Source organism: Rhynchophorus ferrugineus, unplaced genomic scaffold (genome assembly GCF_030347505.1).
Source record: "Rhynchophorus ferrugineus isolate W39M unplaced genomic scaffold, kcgeb_rfMv2 rfM5, whole genome shotgun sequence".
Taxonomy (NCBI): Eukaryota; Metazoa; Arthropoda; class Insecta; order Coleoptera; family Curculionidae; genus Rhynchophorus; species Rhynchophorus ferrugineus.
This window is the reverse complement of record NW_027472584.1, coordinates 19,419,412-19,441,108: the sequence shown is the minus strand read 5'-3', so window position 1 is coordinate 19,441,108 and position 21,697 is coordinate 19,419,412. Positions and strand designations below refer to the sequence as shown.

General features: G+C 30.2%; 5 protein-coding genes across 10 annotated transcripts; 3 read left to right on the top strand and 2 right to left on the bottom strand.

Moving 5' to 3' along the window:
- Positions 1 to 943: 943 nt before the first annotated feature.
- Kdm5 (Lysine demethylase 5) lies at positions 944 to 8,362 on the bottom strand. Of its 2 annotated transcripts, none has more exons than XM_076405486.1 (10): positions 7,501 to 8,362; positions 7,070 to 7,147; positions 6,718 to 7,014; positions 6,511 to 6,660; positions 6,292 to 6,456; positions 5,959 to 6,237; positions 5,654 to 5,902; positions 5,265 to 5,593; positions 4,973 to 5,210; positions 944 to 4,886 (listed from the first exon to the last, which is right to left on the bottom strand). In XM_076405486.1, exons 1-10 carry the CDS (start codon positions 7,750 to 7,752, stop codon positions 2,130 to 2,132), a joined length of 4,794 nt encoding a protein of 1,597 aa, XP_076261601.1. In that variant the 5' UTR covers positions 7,753 to 8,362; the 3' UTR covers positions 944 to 2,129. The 2 variants fall into 2 exon arrangements, with proteins under 2 accessions (XP_076261601.1, XP_076261602.1); XM_076405487.1 differs by having other exon boundaries at positions 6,727 to 7,014; positions 7,501 to 8,355.
- Positions 8,363 to 8,873: 511 nt separating this feature from the next.
- Positions 8,874 to 11,416, top strand: Dsor1 (mitogen-activated protein kinase kinase 1). The gene is made up of 5 exons (XM_076405479.1): positions 8,874 to 8,997; positions 9,051 to 9,212; positions 9,388 to 10,021; positions 10,077 to 10,406; positions 10,464 to 11,416. Exons 2-5 carry the CDS (start codon positions 9,115 to 9,117, stop codon positions 10,557 to 10,559), a joined length of 1,158 nt encoding a protein of 385 aa, XP_076261594.1. The 5' UTR covers positions 8,874 to 8,997; positions 9,051 to 9,114; the 3' UTR covers positions 10,560 to 11,416.
- Positions 11,417 to 11,739: 323 nt separating this feature from the next.
- On the top strand, positions 11,740 to 13,317 carry RpL17 (Ribosomal protein L17). Of its 2 annotated transcripts, none has more exons than XM_076405485.1 (4): positions 11,740 to 11,851; positions 12,065 to 12,154; positions 12,336 to 12,608; positions 13,087 to 13,317. In XM_076405485.1, the coding sequence occupies exons 2-4, from the start codon at positions 12,074 to 12,076 to the stop codon at positions 13,279 to 13,281; spliced, it is 549 nt and encodes a 182-aa protein (XP_076261600.1). In that variant the 5' UTR covers positions 11,740 to 11,851; positions 12,065 to 12,073; the 3' UTR covers positions 13,282 to 13,317. The 2 variants fall into 2 exon arrangements, with proteins under 2 accessions (XP_076261600.1, XP_076261599.1); XM_076405484.1 differs by having other exon boundaries at positions 11,824 to 11,967.
- Positions 13,318 to 13,938: 621 nt separating this feature from the next.
- Positions 13,939 to 18,017, bottom strand: LOC143197236 (uncharacterized). Of its 3 annotated transcripts, none has more exons than XM_076405480.1 (2): positions 17,903 to 18,017; positions 13,939 to 15,165 (listed from the first exon to the last, which is right to left on the bottom strand). In XM_076405480.1, exons 1-2 carry the CDS (start codon positions 17,928 to 17,930, stop codon positions 14,210 to 14,212), a joined length of 984 nt encoding a protein of 327 aa, XP_076261595.1. In that variant the 5' UTR covers positions 17,931 to 18,017; the 3' UTR covers positions 13,939 to 14,209. The 3 variants fall into 3 exon arrangements, with proteins under 3 accessions (XP_076261595.1, XP_076261596.1, XP_076261597.1); XM_076405481.1 differs by lacking the exon at positions 17,903 to 18,017 and adding an exon at positions 15,653 to 15,963; XM_076405482.1 differs by lacking the exon at positions 17,903 to 18,017 and adding an exon at positions 15,228 to 15,347.
- On the top strand, positions 17,933 to 21,303 carry LOC143197234 (uncharacterized). Of its 2 annotated transcripts, none has more exons than XM_076405477.1 (5): positions 17,933 to 18,071; positions 18,858 to 19,076; positions 19,128 to 19,466; positions 19,525 to 19,890; positions 20,713 to 21,303. In XM_076405477.1, the coding sequence occupies exons 2-5, from the start codon at positions 18,874 to 18,876 to the stop codon at positions 21,128 to 21,130; spliced, it is 1,326 nt and encodes a 441-aa protein (XP_076261592.1). In that variant the 5' UTR covers positions 17,933 to 18,071; positions 18,858 to 18,873; the 3' UTR covers positions 21,131 to 21,303. The 2 variants fall into 2 exon arrangements, with proteins under 2 accessions (XP_076261592.1, XP_076261593.1); XM_076405478.1 differs by lacking the exon at positions 17,933 to 18,071 and adding an exon at positions 18,385 to 18,510.
- Positions 21,304 to 21,697: the final 394 nt, after the last annotated feature.

The window sequence follows — 21,697 nt, the reverse complement described above, 5'->3', positions numbered from 1 at the left end:
ATATTATTAAAAGATACTGCGATCAAGAAAACATCAATATAGAACACACAAAGATAGAAAATTCGATAAAAGTACAAGTTAATACAATACAAATACGATATTCGTTTCGACATATATATATATATATATATATATATTATATTTATGTATATATATATATATATATATATATATATATATATATATATATATATATATATATATATATATATATATATATATTATATTTATGTATATATACATATATATATATATATATATATATATATGTATGTATATATATATATATATATATATATATATATATATATATATATGTAATAATATCATCATAATGATATCTTTGGACAAAGTGTGTTTTTATTTATAGCTAGATAGGATTTCTAAAATATTAGTGATATGGATGCTAAATATATTTTGTCGATTAGCAATCATTTTATTTAAAAGTACATATTTTACAAGATTCATATAGACATTTTAGCATTTTGTACGTTCTACTTCGTCATTATTAAAATTTTGCCTTAAAAGGCGTCACGGTTACGTCATCTTTGACACCAATAATTTCTGACAGCACTAACATTTTTTATCGAAATATGTACAATATGGTGTTTATATTGAAGTAACTTATTGTAAATATGATTTTATTGATCATAAATTAGTTCTTAAATTATATTAATCTATACTAATACGTGTTATAAGATAAAATAATTCTAATGCAAATTACTTGCAGAAAATCGAGAGATCTTTCAGTTACATAATTATTCCATTTACCAATATTGTTTTCTTACTTTTTTATGAACAATGCCATTCAGCATTTTTAATAAAAGCCAACTTATTATTTGACACAGGCGTTTTACTAAGTAAATCACGGTTAACTTTTTTCTGAACCTAAATGCACTAATATTAGATAAAAAGCTATAAGGGAGAAATAAAAATACGGTAATCACATTTATTGAAAAATTATTTATTCACAAGGATGATTTTAACCAAGCATCAACATAATATAAAAGACAGAAAAGGTCATAGATTTGAACACAAATTTTTCTAACAAAAATAAATTCTTAACACTTGTGGGAATTCGGATTAAGGAAATAAAAGTAAAATGTACGGTGAAGAAATGAAATATTAATTTGTATAGTATAATTTTGCCTTATAACTTTCACATATATCTTACGTAAACCTTTCATTAAAAAATTACCTATGGATAATTTCTAAATGTAAAATTAAAATTGGTTAAATCTCAGTAAGTTATTTATGCTACACTTAACAAGCTATAACGTGAAAGATCTACTACTAAATATTTACAAAATCATAAGATAAAGAATAAACAGGAGTTGTTATAACTATTGCTGCTCCATAACATAAAGATTAAAAATAATTTTGGAAAATGATCAAAAATAGGAAAATTTTAATATAGTTAAACAGTTTACATTTATGAGTGGACACGTCTCCTGTTTATTGATACAATTATGGTAACACCAGAAAAAAAGGCAAATTAACTTGACGAAATCAAAATGTTATATTGAAAAATTATGTGAGTTACATAATAACACGTAATCCTCCCAATGTATTTATTATTGATTAAATTGGTTATTTATTGAAATAATAATGAGATCGGAATAAACAATACTTACAATTTGTAAATATAAATAACATACGCCATATATAACGTGCTTGTTGCGACTAGAACTTTTCTGGTATTGCCATGAAGCTCCATAAACTGCTGCGAAAACGTATAAATATAGAAAAATATAAGCATTTATTGTGATAAATTAAATTTCGTTACCGGAATATATATATGTACTTTTTTCTAATTAGGTATATATGTATATCTTAGTTCATTAAGAATTTTGTGAAAAATATATTTAAAACATCATCGTCAATAGAGTAAAAAAATCTTGGACAGCAGTTTATGCCCGATATAAAAATAATTTACAAATTTACACAAAATTATCACAACTGATTAAACTGTAAGACAAGAAATATATGTGGTTCTTTAAATAGAGCCCTGTTTATAGAGACATTTACAACTAAAATACTTTTTAAAACATAATGTGTGTATGGATGAGGGAGAAGGGAGGTATGGATTAAAAAATATCAGTTTAATCAATGAAAACAATTTCTAACCACTAGGAAACATCTCTGGAAGTGGAAGGTTGGGTAGAGTCCGGGGATCTAGGACTACTAGATCTGCTCTCGCACGTGTCTACGCTTTCGAATGTTGTACTTCGTGAACAAGTAATACAAATATAGTCCTCATCTTCATTAATATCTTCAGCGGATAGACCAACGCAAGCCATATGGAACCATTGTTCACAGCCTCCATCACACTGTACCCAGTCTACGTTTTGTCCCGTAGGTCGTTGACAACCGCTAGCAGCACAATCTTCATCCTCACTATCACTACTGTTTGAGGCTGTTGACTGACATCGTCTACCTCTACGTTTGCTTCGCTGTTTCTTCTGAGCAGAATCTTTGTTAGTGCTCTGCTGTTTTCGTCCACGTATTTTCTTTTCACCGTCCGCTTTCATTGATTTTATTGATTTCTTTGTTGAATCAATAATGTCATCGGAAAGTCTTTTCCTACCTCGTTTTTTGGGCGCATTCTTAAGATGCGCATCAAAGTCGATGATTATTACATCTTGTTCTGGATCCGTAGATGCTAACATTAACTTCCAAAGAGCAAATGTTTCGTCTAAATACACTTCCAACAAATCACCTTCCATTAAAAGCTCCTCCAATTGTTTTTTAATATCCGGATGGATCCTGATAACGTTATCCTCTCCATCATTCTTGGGCAAGTGTAAGCTATAAGCATGTTCTCCCATTCTGTCATCGGAATCCCTAGACGATTCTCTTGATCCTTCATCAGAATCGTTTATTCCGCTATCGCAAGTTACCCCATCTTCATTAACACCGCTAAACGGTGTAATTTCTTGAACTCTTTGTTGTAACTCTGGATTCTTGGAAGCTCGTTTTAACTCAGTGGAGATTATTTTTTCAGTCCTTTGTCTAGCTGCTGCTTCTGTGTATTTCTGGCTTAATAAACTTAGCTTTACTTTGGCCTTTTCCAGTTCAGTGTGTTTTAAAAGATTTCTAGCTCTATCTTGCCAGTTCATAGCACGTTCGGTAAGGCATTGTAGAGCTTCTCCTTCAGGAACTCTAACATAAAGCTTTTGCAAAGACATAAGTAGATTGAGGATGACATCCAATCTAGGTCTTTTAGTTCTCTGACAATTCGGGCATACATATTTACAGTCTTTGAATCCCAAACTTATACAAATATTGAGAAAATTACCCTTGAATTTTGTCGAAGCTATTTTTGGTAATTGAGTGCAAGTTGAATGGAACCAATCCTGACATAATTCACATTTCATCATGATGCCAAAAAGACCTCTGCCACAAATGCAATATGTTGTGGTAGTGTCATTAGGATCAAGTGATTTCTGTCTATTAGCTTGTCTAAGTTTTCTGATCATCGCCATTTCTGCTTCTTCAGCTTCTTTGAATAATGCTACAACTGTTGCGGGATCCATGGTGTTGGTTAAAGCTATAGATTTGATATCATCGTCTACATTCTTTCCCTTTTTCGTATTTTTAATGCTGCTTGGTAAAACTGTTCTAGGAGACAATGCTTCCATCAGAGTACAAGCAGAATTTTTTCTGAGAAAAGCATGAGCTGTTTTCTCCTTCCAGTTATTAGCTAATGTCAGATAATCATTCATTTTATCTACCTCAACTAAATGGAGTGCAAGGGTACGCCCTTTCTTAATTAGTTCTTCCATGGCACTATAGTAAGGATAATATTCGGCTGAATTCATTTCGTCTAGTTGTCTCAGCCAATCCCTTGCTTTTTTCATAGCATCATACAGAATATCTTCTGTTGGTAAATGACAGGATATTTTAGAAGATTCTTTTAGCAGTTTATCAACTTGTATTAATACACCAGAATCTTCTGATTTTAAAACTTCAGCAGCTTTCTCTTCCCATTCTTGGCTCTGTTGAAGTATAAGCTGAAGATTTGATAATTCCCTTTCCATTTCACTGTGAGGTGGTAAGGAACATCCTTCTTGAATTAGATTTTTGATAACTTCTAGTCCCATAACTTCAGTTTTGAGTCTGTAGTTATCTAAGTCTTTCATCCATTGGCTTTGTTTTATTCTTGTCTGAATAAGCTTTAACCCTGGTAGTTCTATACAAAGCCCGTTGCCATGAGATTGGCAAGATTCTAATTCTGACAAGACATTTTCTTTCAAAGGCTGGCGAAGAAGTTCTTCACTTTTGGATTCAAACTTTTGAGTTTGTTCCAGTAATACTCTAATGCTCTTTGCCTCATCCAAAACACATGCTAGACTATCGATTTCCTCACAAAATAAAGTCAACTCCTCCACGGTTAATTTATATTTCGCTTCGTTAGAATGTCTAGTTCTCGTACGCATCTTGTTAAGATCTAACTGGTGTATGACACTTGCACATTTTTCTGCATCTATTACCGCATTAGTTAGTGTCTGAAGCAGCTCACATTTAGGAAATTTCTTTCCATCAGCCTCTTTCAACAAAGCTTTTAAGTCATTCAAGTTAAGGGTCTTAGGCGTATTTGGATCTAACGCATCCTTAACTTTAGCAACCCAATGATCAAATGATTCAGCTTTTAGCTTCAAAGCTTTTAACATAACCGGTAGTTCATCCAGCGTGTAACGATATCGCAAAGTTCGGTTTTTAGGAGGGCATTCACAAAGGTTTTTGTAATGCCTAAGACAAACTAAAGTGGTCTTTGAACAGGAACACGTCATCGCTGATAAGAAGCATGTTGTTTTACACACTTCACATTGACGTTCGTCATCCGGTAGTAACTCGAATGCTTCACGTTCCGCATTAGTAACACCCTGTTACAAAAATATTTAATATTTTAGACTTTCTCATACAACAAAATAAAATAAAATATTACAAATATCAATAAGTTGATACTTACCCAATCTAGTAAAGCCTTTCTTAACTTCTTCTCAGTGTCAACCATAACAAGCATATCTTGATAAGTTGCAGCTGCTATAGTTAAATCTAATTTCTCATTATCAAGAGCCATCTTACACACGAGTTCGTCATGAGAAAATACACAGAATCTTCTTAGATGTGAATAGTGTAAAACACATTCTCTACCCATTCTTAACCAGTCAGCTGGAGCAAAATTGACTGCTTCAGCAAAATTATACCTGTAACATACGAAAATATAAGTTAAACTTCTTTGTATGCCAAATCATAATTACCCTTGATTGAACCCAGCATGATAAGCTCTTGGGAAAGTGACAACAAATTCTCCAGCGTGCTGATCTGTTCTATATACAGGAACACCTGCATTCATTAAAATATTTGGATTCATTATGGTTACTAATTGATGGAGTAAATCAGGTTGTGAATGAAACAATTCAGGTGCAGCAGATTTCATTGTATCTTCAAATGCTTCTGCTTTACTACCAGGAACTCCGTACCAAGTTTTAGCTTCTCCCCAGTGAAGATAATTAATCGAATAAGACCAATGATCTTCATTGTGCCAGCAAAATGTTGCAAAGCACATTCCAACGTACATCCAAGGAACCTAAAGTAAAAAATGATTTAATTGAAAGGAAACCTTCAAAAGAATAACGAAGTAACATACTTTCATTCCTGAAATATCTGCATTAATATAGCCTAAAACTGATCCTTCTAATACTGGTAAGTTGTTTAAATTCCAACTGGATTCTGCATATTCTTTATCTCCTTGAAATAGATTAGCAGATGACTTTGTCGGGAATCCAGATCCATGATCCATTGTATGTAAATCTGCTCCATACTCTACCGTAACATCTTCATCGATTGAGGAAACTATTCTCCAAAATTCTCTTTCTACTGTATTCGTTGGCACCATCTGATAAAGAAAACTAATTATGAAAACAGAATAATCTAATGAATGCCCTTTCTTACATGTACTGGCATATTAAAATAATCGCTTTTAAATTGATCTGCCATTTCCCCAAACTGTTGTAGAGTATATTCTCTTTGTGCTTGTTCAAAACCAAATGCTTCGACAGGTTTAGAAACTTCTTCTGCAACACATTTAGGGCATCTCCAATCACCCTTAGGGATTTCGGATAGAGGTGGCATCAGACAGAATGTATGGTAACTATCGTCACAACCGTCACAAAGCAGCATATATTCTTCTGCATCACCTCTATTGCAGTTATGACATACATATTTTGCCAACTAAACAAAAAATGATACAAAAATGAAAATGAATGAATATTACATTAAACTTACAGGATCAAACTCATATTTAACATTCTTTGATCTTGGTTTAGTTTCTTTCTTATCGTCATAGCCAGCCATTTTAGGTCCAGCTCCATAAAATTGTAACCTCTTCAATTCCTTGTTTTTGTCATCTCCATCATCATCAATTTTTTCTTCTTTTATCTTAAGTTCTATCTATAAATAATATTATAATTAATTTCAATACATATTCAAATAAATAGGGCATACTTCAGTCTTATCCTTGTCATTAGTTTCAAATCTTTTAGAACGTCTAGCATTCTTATCTGATGGTGGTTTAACTGCCATTCTATTTACAATACCATGTGGTTTATAATCTTTATCAGTTTTTTCAGTTCCATCATCAGGGTTCTCAAGTTTCTAGAAAGATTTTGATGTTATTGATTGAATATATTGAGATAAACCTTTAAAACATACTATACTAACTGTTTTTCCTTCCTTGAAAACATCATAGGGAAATAAAAGCCTTTCGTAATGTTGCTTAAGGATTGTACCAACATTTTTTCCTATTTGGTATCCCATACGTGAAGATACTTTAGACCATTTTCTTTGTCTTGTTACTTCTTCAAACCCACCTTCTAATTGTACTATTCTATGTAAAGTGTATAAATCTAGAACCCTTCTTTCAACCATTGGAATTTTTAGGGAGGATCCTTGTAATTCCCAAAATTTGGCAATTTGATCCAGAAAATTAAGTTTAACACGAGTTTTCGCCTAAAATAAAGAGTGTTTATGAAAATGACCATAATACAGAACATATGTAACAAACCTCTAGTTCATTTAATCTCTGAATCCTAGGAATAAATCTTAATTTATCAACATCAACAGCAAATGGAGGTTGCCACCTCTAAAATCAAAATATTAGTTTAGAATAATTAAAATTGATGACCATTAAATTATCAACAATCATTGAATCATTAAAAGAGAGTTAATAAATAATATATTTTTTTAGTAGACATGTTGAAAATTCAGTTAATATGGCTGCTAATTTTCTACCAAGTTTTTCACAATTATTTATTTCCTACTTCACATCACATTTATAATTGACAATAAAACAATATGTCTACTTTAGTATAAAAATTAAAATAAAGCTTTAAAATTGTTAGGCAATGACATTTTACATTTTTATTATGTTTGATAATCACTTTTGAGGTGGATAGTGACAGTAGTTTAATAATGATTATTTTTGAATAAACTTACCCCAGGTGGTTTAATTTTACATATTCCCGTGTTTTCTGCAATTGGTCTAATTTTAGCTATGTAAGCCAAAGGATCCAAGAATTCTTCTTCAGTTGGATAAAATACTGGGGCTTCTGGTGGTACTTTAAATTGGAAAGCCTCTTCTTTACATTGATTATAATGTTCATTACATTTAATTGATGAATTTTTTGAACTTCCAGGGATATTTTTGAAATTGTTAGTTCCATTCAACTGTTTCTCTTTGGTAGTCATTTTGAAAGAAATTTACATTATGAAATGCGTCAATCTCTTCATATGTTTCTACTTGACTAGAATAGGCACTTCCATTTCCGTTTTCTCTTCAAAAGTTTATATTTCTAAAGAAAACTGCACTGATATTTACCATGTCACATTCCTAGTAATTTTCGCGAGCAACTTGACTTAATTTAACAAAGTCCGTTTTCACAAAAACACAAATCCGAAAATATCACTATAATTCCTGATAAATAATTATTTGACGTCTCCAGACATTAACAATCCCGACGAAATCAGTGAATTACTAAACTTTAACATTTGAACACTATTTTTTGACATACTACCAATAGATTCAAGCAAAAAAGTAAACGGAGTCCACCATCTACTTACTTTATATCCCCACTACTAAATCGATCGCGCGATTAGTAACATAGCGAACTAGGTCCTGATTTCATTTTACCCCAAATTATTGCTTGAAATTTTTCTTGTATATATTTTTTAAGCACACGGTATAACCCTTATTATTTAAATCCCGTACTACTTCGAAGATCTAATTATTATAGCTGGGCTCTTTTTAGGTTAGACCCTCAAACCTTATTTAATAAGAGGTAAAAAGGCCTATGTACATAGCTGCCAAATTTCTAACATTTTATTGTTATTATATATTTAATAAGTACCTCTGTACCCTGTATTGAAGTACCTTATCAATAACTATGCATATAAAGTACATAACATATATTTTATGTTAACAAATCTATTTTATTTTATTATGGCTTAACATAAAAATCCGCGGTTATACTTAAAAATGTTAGTTTTGGCAACCCGAGATCATAAAAAAGGTACGTGATCCACAATGTACCAATAGAAAAGACGCCTCAAATTACTGGAGCGCTTAAATAACTATTTGTTTGGACGACTTTACTTGCCTTATAGGGAAAATATTTGCGAAAATAGATCATACAATATTTCAGAAGATCTATATATTTTATTAAGCATTGTGTATTCTTTACACATATAAATATGTATCGTATAGAAAAAATGTTTGATATACATTTATCGAATATATAGATTCATTTGCCGAAGTTTTTAAGCTGTCTTTTGAATTTAGCGCCAACCGCATGCCACGTGGCCATTTGGTTTTCAAATTTTAGGATACTTATTTTCGATAAAATTAATAGGAAGTTGTCAAATTATACGTTTATCCTTGTACTGTCAAGCCTCCTGTAGTTGTAAAGTCAACAAGTTGATTTGTAAAAAATACTGGTATTTTTACTTAAATCTTTATTATTTGGATATATTTCTTGTCATTCTTTTAGGATCATTAAAATTTAAAAAGCACTAAGTAGTGGTAATGAGTTTATATCTATTTATTTTTTCATAATGTCCAAAAATAAATTAAATCTTACTCTACCCCCGGGTTCAATTGACCAAACCCCCAATTTAACGCCCACTTCTGGGTATCAAGAACCGTGTGCCCCGTAAGTAATTGTTAAGTACTAATTGATTTAATATCACTTTTGAATATATTAAAGGAGTTAATAAAAATCAACAGTCAAAATTGTAAATCTCAATATACTGTTATTTGCCGTTATAAAACATAGGATATACATATATAATATTAGTTAGATATACTGAAGGATTTTTGTTTTTTAGGCCTCCTAATGTAGTAACAAATGATATAGATCATCTCACAGCGAGATTGGAGGAACTTGATATGGATGATACACAAAGAAGAAGAATAGAAGTCTTTTTATGTCAGAAGGAAAAAATTGGAGGTGACTTATCGGATGAGGATTTTGAAAAGCTTGGAGAATTGGGTTCTGGAAATGGAGGTGTTGTAACCAAAGTTCGACATAAATTAAGCGGATTTATAATGGCAAGAAAGCTGATACATCTAGAAGTTAAACCTGCTATTAAGAAACAAATCATAAGAGAGTTAAAAGTTTTACATGAGTGCAATTTTGCGCATATTGTAGGATTTTATGGAGCATTTTACAGTGATGGAGAAATCAGCATTTGTATGGAATATATGGATGCTGGGTCACTAGATTTAATACTAAAGAAAGCTGGGAGAATTCCAGAAAATATTTTGGGAAAAATAACATCTGCAGTACTCAAGGGTTTGAGTTATCTTAGAGATAAACATGCAATTATGCATAGAGATGTTAAGCCAAGCAACATTTTGGTTAATAGTAGTGGTGAAATAAAAATTTGTGATTTTGGGGTATCAGGTCAATTGATTGATTCTATGGCTAATTCGTTTGTTGGCACTAGGAGCTATATGTCGGTATGTATATCTAAGTTTACAATTATTGATTAACTAATAGTTATCTTTAAACAAGCCTGAAAGATTGCAAGGGACCCATTACTCTGTCCAAAGTGATATATGGTCATTGGGTTTATCTCTTGTTGAAATGGCCATTGGTATGTATCCAATTCCACCTCCTGATGCAAAAACTTTGGCTGCAATTTTTGGTTCTGGCAAGGACAATGATTCACCAGATGGTTCAAGAACACCTAGACCCATGGCAATTTTTGAACTTCTTGATTATATTGTTAATGAACCTCCACCAAAATTGCCTTCTGGAATTTTTTCTGATGAATTTAAGGATTTTGTGGATAAATGCTTAAGAAAAAATCCAGAAGAAAGAGCTGATTTAAAAACATTAATGGTACATTTTAAATTATATCATGTGCTTCTTCCTTAATATATTTTTAATTAATTCTAGAACCATCCATGGATTAAAAAATGGGAAACTGAAGACGTGAATGTTGCTGAATGGATATGTGAAACAATGGAAATCAAACCTCCAAATAGAACATAAAATTGATCAAATTATTTTAAAATTCTTACTCTTTTCTATGTGAATATAGAGCATATTATAGTTGTTATTAATCTTACAATACAGTGGGTCACAAAAAATCTTCGTTTTTTGTTTATATTCGAATTTAGTATACTGTTATCTATTATATTTTAAGTAAATATTAGAGTTGTTTATATAGCTAATTTCTGGTTTCAAAATTTAATACTATTTTTGTGACTAATCACTGTATCTTGTGCTGTGAATAGGTTGCATGTTTATACTCTGAGTACAAAGTGCTTTAGTTCAAAATTGACCTAAAGTTACTGAATATACACAGATAAAATTTATATTTATAGTATGATTTTCTTGTTAATTTCTTTTTGTATTTTAGGCTTATTTCTAGGCAGTATTTCTAATTTTTACGCCAGAGCTATATTTTTCAATATTGCTTATGAATTGCCCTGCATGTATACTTTCCATTTATTTTATCTATTAAAGTAAACATATAGCATATACTTTCTTAACCGTTCAAAAAATATAAATATTACCTTGTTAGTGGTCAACATTATTTTATAATTTTTGTATCGGTACACGATTTGAACTGTTAGTGATATCTGCTATTTTAGAGATTGCTAGTTAATCTTAGACAAAAAAAATATGTAAATGTTCAAATTGTGAAATGTAAGTCAAATTCTTTGTAGCTTTATGAAGTCTAGGTTGTGAGATATTCTTTACAAGTAGGGAATTATTGTTGCTCTATAAATATTATGTGGTAATATTTAGTATATTGAAATTTTTGTGATATATTCCATATTAACCTTATAACAATTCTTACATTTTTAAATATTCATATTTAATCAAATACATTGGCCTACATATATATTTATTTTTCTACCTTTCCGAAATCACTTAGTATGCTTAAGTTAAATACAGATCTGTTTATGGGCGATTCCATCTAATTGATTAATAATATTTCTAATATCAAAAAACAATTATAATTATTATTTATAACTTTAACTATATAATTTACAACAATGACTATATGGCTAAAGTTTTTAATTTTTAAATTTAAGATAATCTTAATTAATATAACTAAGGTATATAATATAATTAAGGTATATATAATTATATTATATTATTTCTAGTGCTGATAGTAACAAACTTGAATCTGTGTTGCTATTGGTTTATATTTGAGCCAATCATTTATTTTGACCTTTAGTTATTTTTATATTTTACTGTTGGCAATTCATGTCATTGGGTTATATCCAAGTCTGACAGCTTTCGTCCTTCTTTTTCAAGTTGGTTTCATTTAGGTATGTTTATCGCGAGATATATTATAAAGTAATCTTTAAAAATTTCTTTTATACAAAATCATCTACACAAGTAGTTTTTTTATACGATTTTCTAATAACTTTTACAAGTCTTTTCGGTGTGTATTTTTCGTAATTGCGAAAAACTTTAGTGATATTTGAATATATTGTGGTAAAGTGTAGTGTTGTGATATTTATTGTACTTTTTTCTTTCAGGTAATAACAATGGGTCGATACGCTCGTGAACCAGATAATGCAACTAAAACTTGCAAAGCCCGTGGCTCAAACTTAAGGGTGCATTTTAAAGTAAGTACAAAGCACTTACAAACTTTTTAAGGCTGTTTTCATATAAATGACACTTAACCTATATCTATTCTATAAAGATTATCACGTTTTAAATTAACGAAATTATGTGTTTACATTATAACATCGCTATTCAAACGTTTTAGATAAATTCGAATTTTAAATAATCACATTTGTGTTTTAGAATACATGTGAAACCGCTAATGCAATTAGAAAAATGCCTCTTAAAAGGGCTGTTGCTTATCTTAAAAATGTAATTGCCATGAAGGAATGTATACCTTTTAGAAGATTTAACGGCGGTGTAGGAAGATGTGCTCAAGCTAAACAGTTTGGGACAACACAAGGTCGTTGGCCAAAGAAATCAGCGGAGTTCTTGTTACAGCTTTTAAGAAATGCAGAAAGTAATGCCGATTACTCTGGTCTTGATGTGGATAGATTAGTTGTCGATCATATTCAAGTAAGTACAGTATGAAGATCTGCATATTTGTTTCTTTTAGAGGGTTGTATTTAAAATAATGATTAGTAGTTTTTATTGCATATTGTTTATATTGCTTAATGTTTTTCTATTATTATTTTGCATTTATTAGTTTCAGTAGTGTTACTTGTAGTACTTGCTTAATTTTATAAAGTAAATTTATAACTATTTTATTTAAAATAATTGGGGAGACTTTTTATTTTTATAGTGAAAAATAAAACAACTTTATATTATTTGTTGTGTTGATTTGATCTTAGAAATGCCAATGTAGTGTAATTCTGTTTATTGTTGAATATAAATACTTAGATCAACAATAGCAGTAGTTTTTCGTAGAAAGTAGATTACAATAGAATTTTAAAATGTATGTGATGTGTATATATATCATTGGGTACATCATACATTCTTAAAAACATTTTTTGTTGTGTATATAAATAATTTGATTGATAATTGTTTATTTTAGGTGAACAGGGCTGCTTGTTTGAGGAGGCGTACCTATCGTGCCCATGGTAGGATCAATCCTTACATGTCTTCACCCTGTCACATTGAACTCTGGCTTACCGAGAGTGAATCTAATCCAGCATCTAAAAAAACAGGAAAAGAATCTGGAGATAAGTCAAAGAGGCCGGCCACGTCTGCTGTAGCTGCTGCCCATTAATTTATGTGAAGGATAATAAAAATTTTAAAAATTTAATTTCAGTTTTATTTTTCCATTTATAGTATAGAATGAAACCGAACATATAAAGTGCAGTGCTAAGACTTTGGATTTATTTGGCAGCTTTCTAAATTTCAAAAGAGTAAAAAATACTGAAAATTGATGAAACGACATCAGAAAGGGTATTGTTTATAATGAATGTGGTTTTGCTTCTGATTCATTTAATGCGGTAAGTTTATGATGAATAAAGTACATTTTAATTATTAACGTTTCTTCAAAGTTTAGACACGGATTTTTAAATTCATTGATCCATGTTATTTGTTAATTTTTACTAATACTTTTGATTTGCTGGATTTTTAAAATTTTAAATGACACTGTCAATTTTAGGCTTAGAATTTAAGTATGTAGCGATGTATTGCAGAATCTTTCTTAATTTTTATTACAACTTTTATTTTGAATGTGCCTTTGATGCAAGAAGTTATATTTTTTATTCTAGCAACTTATATCAATTATTTGTATTTCAATTTAATATGTGTGTGACCTTTAAATGATATATTCAACTTTAACTAGTAGTGATTCAGAAGAGCTTATACGTATATATGAACTTTAAAAATATAAAGCAAGGTTATCACTTTTGTGGTATAAAAACACATTGCATTATTTTGAAATTTTATTTATATTCTTTTAATTGTTAATGCTTAATATAAACATTACAACAAAGTAAAGAATATGGTACACATAGGTAACAACAGGTCATTTAGTTAAAACATACATTATATACAGTTTTGGAATGTTGGTATGGATTTTGTAATGAGATAAGGATGATGCACTTTTACATAATTTTTTAAAGTTTATTGTCTTTTAATATGATTTTTTTCAAAATAAATAGAATAATATCCTCACACGTTTTCATTCCAATATTTCTAAAAATTTAATTATATTTCGTGCGTTTTTTAATGAAATAACTACCGCACTGTGCCATTTTTTTCTTATGAACTTTGCGGTGTTTGGCTAAATGATCTGATCTTGCAAACGCTTTTTCACATAGTTCGCATTTGTATGGTTTAATTCCCGAATGGGACCTTTTATGACGGGCCAATTCATCAGATCGTGAAAATCTCCAGGTACAATTTTGCCAGTTACATATAAACGGCTTTTCACCAGAGTGTCTACGTAAGTGAGCTTTCAGATGTGATGATTTAGCGTAGATCTTTTCGCAATTTAATATAGGACAGGTGAAATATTTTTCTTCGTCAGCTTTTGTTTTGTGAGTGTAGTCATGATCCTTTTTTCTCGATGTCTGACTTTCATTTTTATTACTGTTCTTGGTTGATGTTAATTGCGAGTAACTATTCTCATAAAGCAGATTACGTCTACGTCTATTTTTTTCGTCATTCATATGCGGAAACATACTGAGAATTTCCGGTGTTTCATATTCATTCGAGGTACCATCCATAATGAAACTGTAATCTAACGATGTACTACTAAATAATTCATTCACTTTTTCAGTAAGAGGTAGGTCCAGGTCACATGAGTTTTCCAGTGTCGCGTCCAAAGAGTCTGTATCCAAATTTAGATTAACACCGAGAACTGACATTTGTTGATTTTCCATCGATGAATCGTCGAAAAAATTTTCTAATGCTATAATATTATCATTTGGCGGCGGTGAATTTCTGTCGTTATCAAGTAAACTTTTTATAATACTGTCTAAGAATTTGTCATCTCCATTTATAGCATTGTAATCCTTACTCGAGCTGTCATATTTGTAGGAATCCGTGTAAGTGTCATCATCAAATGGTAGAAAATCCAATAGAGACATAAGTTCCAGCGGGTTATCTTCGCACAGGCCATGTGATATGTCACTTGACGGCATTGCACTGACACAAACTGAAAACACCAATAAATATTATTAAAACAACTTCACATGACAGAATCAATTGAAAATCTACCTATGCTACTTAATAATAGAGAGTACACAATAAAGACATTCTCAACAGTCGTATACTACTGGTGCCATGGATCTATATAAATCTTTAAATTGAATTAAATTACATTACATTGAAGAATTATGGACTGAATACCTAGCCTTAAATAATAAATTTTGTTGTTTGTCGCTTAAGTTTTTCTCTGTAATTGTTTTCTGTTATATGTACGATTTACAATTAAATCTTAACAATAATAAGAATTCGTTAATTTCAGTAATTGATAATAGATAAAATGTATTCATTATTATTTAGTTAGTTTATTTCTTTAGTTTAGTATATGAATATGTATGCAATCGTTTTTTTTTAAATTTAAATATTTATATGCAACAGGTATATTAAATTATGAATTTATCTGTCAATGTTTCTAAACTTTAACAAGTGAAACTTACCGTTATGTACAATGATGTTTTTATTGTGGGTATCCTTAATATATTGTACACTATCCAAAAACAAACTGGAACAAAAAAATGTAACGACTGTGTTAAGCGTTATTTGGACAACGACTGCTACACTGAGGTCGATTATCCATTTATAAACATATGCCGTACGAATCCCCGGGGAATCTTTTTGAAAACTTGTTAAAATTTAATTTTATTACTTCGTGTCAACTATTGCCTAGCACTAGTTTGGTTCTGGGATTCGTTTCATCCCTGGAGTATTCCGCGTGTGTTGTTATTGGGGAAGAATTTCACATGACAGTGGTACCAAACAGTACTGCACTTCCGTTATTTCCGATATATTTATCGTAATATGAGGCAGATGACAATTAAAAGCCGTAATGCACTTAGTTTTTACAGATTACGACTTACGAATATATATTTCATTGTAAAATATTACATGGAATTATGAATTTTTCGTGTTTTTATTGATAATTCGGTTTTTCTAAGAATATTATGTTTCAGGATTTGTTTTTGATAATTATTTGGTGCATTAAGATTAAATCATCAAAAAATATATTTGAATTAAAACATTTTATGGAATATAAATAATATGTTGCGGTATAAAATAATGTTTATACGCTAATAATGTGGTTTTATACTATAGGAATATGTTATTAGTATGTAATAATATAATAATACATAATATAATTCTGAATTTTTTAGTAGCTTAATATCGGTTTCAAACCATTCATTTTCGTTAGTGGTCACAATCAATTCACATTTGTGAGCAGCTCTTAAGAGGAGTGATCAATGCGAATTTATCCATTGTTACATTTTATATACCGATATAAGTAATAACAAATATTCCTAATGAGATTCGAACCCGTGATAATCTAATAAAATAAATGTATTAAAAAATATATATTTTAAAACATATCTGGAAAAATAAATTAACTCAATACAACATGTTAAAATAGGTTTAAAAGGAAATTGTAATTATTTAATTCGTAAAACATATATAATAATATATAAAACAATAACAATGTCAAAAAGCTTTTAATATGATTTTTATATTAACTTTGCTTAAATAGAGATATATTAAGACATGAAATATTTTGGAGCATCTGCTGCCATTTATTAAAAAAGTTCTTGATTTATGCTAGCAAGTATTTCAAAAATGTTAAGAGAGGTATACGCAAATAGGTAATATAATAAATAAGGAGCATCATTTAATGTTAATATAATATTTGAAAAACATTTTGGGATTTTCTGTTATACTGTAGGCTGAGGATGTATACAGATAGTTTGTCACATTGTTGATAATGTTCCAGTCAGACTACATACGAGCTCACTGATAAAGCTTTAATTAGTTAATTCCTATTAGTAACCGAATCTGTTTTTAACGTATTCGTGACGTTTCATTTTTTTGTTGGTTCATTCGTATTGTTATTAGTTTATTTTTAAACGAAATATTATTGTTATTAATTAAACCTTTTTGGAAACCTTGTTTCAGCATTATCTTTATTTCGTCTGCATAGGCACATATAATATTATTCATATCAGTATTTTTTTAGTTCAAAAGACCACATTGCGTTTTAAATTACCGTAATATTATTGCTTTTGTTTTAACAGTGTTAGTATTTTATTTATGTTTTTGTCTTAAAACAAGTTAATACATATTAAATACATATTAAAAATTAATACTGCTTTGTGTATATTGGGTTGCATAATATTGCAGTAGCGTTTCTTGGTTTATATTTTGGGGATTTTCATATGTATTATATTAGACTTTTTTGTATTTGCTTTTGATTACTATAAAGGAAAAGCTATGTTAGAATTATTTATTTGTTTCTTAACATTTTAATACTTAACAAAATTGTGTAAATAATCCATTATGTATTAATACCGCATACTGTATATTAAGTTGCATACCTAATATTACTGTTTTCTTGGTTCATCGGTTTCCCGAATTTTGAATATTGTAATGTAGTTTTTGTATTATTGTTAAAATATTGAAATTTAAGTAAAAAATGTATCTGCGTTTTTATCCACTCACTGTATATTGATTTTAATTTTTAATAAGATAATATAGTTGATGTATTATCTTGAAACTAAAGCCGTTCTAATAGGTGATCTATTTTTTGTGTGGTCATTTATGAACAATTGTTGTTTTTGAATAAAAACTCATATTGAAATATTCTATGCCTTTATCTATGCATGTTCATGGTCTAAACAACGTAATTGTTAAAAATCACTCACCTGTGCATGGTATGGTCTCTTTTGTCATCCCTCTAATTATTCCGTTATTTCCTAAAGTTTACTGACATTTTTCAGTGGAAAATATTTTATACTATTTTTAGTTGTATAGTGAGAGTTCCAATGGTCAGTAGTGGTAGTAGTAATAAAAGAAATCACATTCTAGTATAAAGTAAGCTATCTTCTGTTATTAAGATGTTTATAGTCTAGTTAAAATAATATATAATTAATACTAGGGTGAGAGATAAAATTACATCGGGATAGTTAAGTAATATTTATATTTAAATGAATAGAAATATAATTACAAAATGTATTTCAGAGTCGGAGAATTCCGTCAGTTTAGAGGAATTTAATGAGAATTCTTTAAGATGAACTAATATTTTCTGTTGTACTTAATAATTTATTTTCTAGTTTACGCTTATAATTTGGTATATAATTTTATTGTAATAATTAAATAAAGGCTGGGGAAGGCCAGCATTATTTTTTCTTATATTTCTTAAGTCTATTCAAAGTACTTAGTCAAGCCTTGTGGCTCCAATTGGAGAGAATGATCATTGGAAGGGACAGTGTTTGGTGAATATAGGATGGATTTGCCATTTAAATATTTTCATGTAGGTTTTCAAGTAAATTACTTTATGTTATTGTGTATTTGTGAACTTAAAAAAAATATAGTGAGAGAAATATGACATAAATATAGTTATAGAAAAATAGTAAATCTTTTAATATTAATTAGTAGTCCAAGAATATCAGTAAAAAATGTTTGATATATAATTCTACGGATATTAGACGTTATTATAATCCATCCGGTTGTCTAGGTCGAGTCATTCGACCAAAAAGCTGCTGAAAAGTTAGGTCATCTTGATACTGATCAAATTTAAATCCGCTGATTTTTGACAATTGAATGATCTACTTTAAAGGTCATCTCTTCACATGCTTATTATTGTAATTACGTTTTTAGTTTTGGTTATATTATCATGAAGTCAACTGTGTATTTATGCTGTTTCATTGTATTCTTCCACAACTGTTTGTCTCAAGATTATGGATTGATTGATGATATTCCTATAGAGAATTATGATCCAATTGATCGACAAGAGAACGATATGGATTTGGAACTTCTTCCTAGAAGAGAGGGACGAGGGTTTTCATCAGATGAGGAACCGAAAGAAATATTTTTTCGGTAGTTTTTCGTCTTTGTATCAACAGTACATAAAATATAATTATTTTTCAGATCTTTGAGATTGTTTAGTGATGAGGATGGTAAGGATTTTGAAACGTACGATAGTCTTCCGAGACCATCTTTCCCGTTGGTTATTACAACAGAATCCAGACGTAGGAAACGTAATTCGGATGATTCGTTAGTGAATACGGATCAACAAACACACAATTTAAATGGAATCGTGAAAAATTTGGGAAAACCGTTGGAAATAATGCCTCTGAATACGAAAAATCTTACTGAAAGCAGAACGATCGAAGAAGATCAGTTACCAGAGAACACCAATATTTTAATAAACGATTTCATTCGATTCAGACGATCAGCTTTAGGGGAAGTTGAGAAGAAAGATTTGGAGTATGTTGATGATGTTCGATAATGATTTCGATATAGTAAAATTCGTCTTGTTTTTTAGTTTTTCGTCCAAGAAAGGCCATATATCGCAGAAGTTGATTATGTTAAACCCTGAGACAGATAATTCGCGAAAATCCAGAGAAATCTATAACCAACCGTGGTTGAAACGCGACCGAATGCGTAAAAATGATGATTTTTCTTTTGATGATAATATGCCGTCATCTAATGAGAATGTACGGATACCCAGAGTTAATTTTGTTACACAGAAATTTACAGATAACGGACTTGCGTCTACAGCTCCAAGATCGCTGAATAGGGAACCAAGGACGCGAAGTGTAAATCGAGATGTTAGGAGTGATATTGGTCAAGAGGAAGGTTCATATGATGGAAGAATGAGAATGTTCGATAGGATGAGACCATATTATCGGTAAATATACGTTTTTACTATATTTTCTCGAAATTTTGTTTATCCCTAATGATATTTGGATTAGTAGATAATAAATATTTTTACTCCAACGTTAAAAATAATAGAAACATCAGGTGCTAATGTATTGTCATTATCTTTTTTCATCGCTATAACAGAAAGTCCCGATCAATTGAAAAGTCCTCGGCCTACCATAGCAAAACACATTTTTTTGGCAAAATTAGTTTTTTTTATTCAACATAATTCCCTTAAAGGATGATTCACTGATTTGAACACTGATTGTAGCGGCGCTCCAACTTTTCGATACCATTTTTGTAGTACGATTTGCCCTTTGCTTCAAAATAGGCCTCAGTTTCGGCGATCACCTCTTCATTCGACGAAAATTTCCTCCCAGCGAGCATTCTTTTGAGATCTGAGAACAGGAAATAGTCGCTGCCGCTCGACGATTAATAACCTGTAATTATTATCACTAATATTTTGAAGAATTTTGCAAACGTTTGGAAACCAGGCGAATTTTGTAGGGTAATACGATTACATGTTCGAACGTATCAGACAGCATTGTATCTCTTTTTAAAAAGAAAAATATGAGAAGGAAAATATTGTCTGATTTTAAAACGAATTTACAAATTGCTATATGCAATACACTGGATATTGTTATGACGTAAGTTCACTGTTATTTTGAACATACTATATATAAATCTATTCGTATTTTATAAGTTGACTAATGGAAGAACAAGCAGTGCGTTAAGAACATTGCTCAGTCAATGTTACAGCAATAAACTCGATAAAATGGAAAAAATCAACAATGAGTATTTTTTCTTTTAGAGATGATTATAGATATGATCCTCACGAAGTTAATTACGGATATGATCAGGGAATGGAGAGTTATTACAGAGCTGGTCCGTATTATCCAGCCTACACACAAAGGCCACAAAAACGAATAATATATTATGCGACCCTACCGGAAATACCTCGGAGTCCGAATGTCGAACTTAGGAATCGGTATCGCTACGACCGTGATATGCACGATGACAGATTTTTAAACGAAGCATATAGGGGTCGGAAAGGGTATCCCTATAAATCCAGATACGAAGACGACGGTACAATCCCATATCCAGTCAAAGTATCAACCGATGTTAATGTCCGCGAAGTCAAGAAAAACCCAGAAAGAAGGATTTATTCCGATGTCGATAGACCTAGATATGCTTATAATACACCTCCTTATCGTACGACTGACGGATAAAATATCGAACAGAACTGGGAGAATGTTGATGGTGGATCTACGAATTTGCTGCGAACTTTTTTAAACAGCAATTTGCTATTATCTCACTATATTCTCACGTTTTATTCTGTTTATTAGATCGTAAGAATTTATTTTATATATTTATGATGTGAATAAACTATATAATATCACAATTTGTTATTTTATTTTTAAATTATACGTTTATTAAAACATCGAACCAATTTTAAATAATATCATTATTATGATGGTGTTTATATATAGAATTTATAGTAATTAACAACGTTCATTCTGCTCATGGCCATTCCGATGACATAGATCTGGTTTTGATTATTATTTTCTGTGATTATGTCTTTACGTTCTTATTGATTTGTTATATGTGGTTATGAAAATTTGGTGAAATTCAGAAAAAAAAACATAAACCCTAGTTTATTATTGGTAATAATAGAAGGATATTTTAAAATTATTTATTATAGTAATCTAGTAAATCAACACTAATAAGTTATTTGTTTTTATCGTAATTTTGGGCTTAACATCTATGTTACTGTTTTTAATGTGTAATGAGTTTTA

Bases quoted from the DNA above. Each gene is read 5' to 3' on its own strand.
- Kdm5 (XM_076405486.1), bottom strand. From the start codon at position 7,752: ATGACTACCAAAGAGAAACAGTTGAATGGAACTAACAATTTCAAAAAT. The intron at 6,457-6,510 runs GTATGCCCTATT...TATTATTTATAG, and splicing joins ATGACAAGGATAAGACTGAA to ATAGAACTTAAGATAAAAGA. The intron at 5,211-5,264 runs GTAATTATGATT...CGTATGTTACAG, and splicing joins CATGCTGGGTTCAATCAAGG to GTATAATTTTGCTGAAGCAG.
- Dsor1 (XM_076405479.1), top strand. From the start codon at position 9,115: ATGTCCAAAAATAAATTAAATCTTACTCTACCCCCGGGTTCAATTGAC. The intron at 10,022-10,076 runs GTATGTATATCT...TCTTTAAACAAG, and splicing joins GCACTAGGAGCTATATGTCG to CCTGAAAGATTGCAAGGGAC. The intron at 10,407-10,463 runs GTACATTTTAAA...AATTAATTCTAG, and splicing joins CTGATTTAAAAACATTAATG to AACCATCCATGGATTAAAAA.
- RpL17 (XM_076405485.1), top strand. From the start codon at position 12,074: ATGGGTCGATACGCTCGTGAACCAGATAATGCAACTAAAACTTGCAAA. The intron at 12,155-12,335 runs GTAAGTACAAAG...TTTGTGTTTTAG, and splicing joins ACTTAAGGGTGCATTTTAAA to AATACATGTGAAACCGCTAA. The intron at 12,609-13,086 runs GTAAGTACAGTA...TGTTTATTTTAG, and splicing joins TAGTTGTCGATCATATTCAA to GTGAACAGGGCTGCTTGTTT.
- LOC143197236 (XM_076405480.1), bottom strand. From the start codon at position 17,930: ATGACAAAAGAGACCATACCATGCACAG. The intron at 15,166-17,902 runs GTGAGTGATTTT...TGGTGTTTTCAG, and splicing joins AGAGACCATACCATGCACAG to TTTGTGTCAGTGCAATGCCG.
- LOC143197234 (XM_076405477.1), top strand. From the start codon at position 18,874: ATGAAGTCAACTGTGTATTTATGCTGTTTCATTGTATTCTTCCACAAC. The intron at 19,077-19,127 runs GTAGTTTTTCGT...ATTATTTTTCAG, and splicing joins CCGAAAGAAATATTTTTTCG to ATCTTTGAGATTGTTTAGTG. The intron at 19,467-19,524 runs GTATGTTGATGA...CTTGTTTTTTAG, and splicing joins GTTGAGAAGAAAGATTTGGA to TTTTTCGTCCAAGAAAGGCC.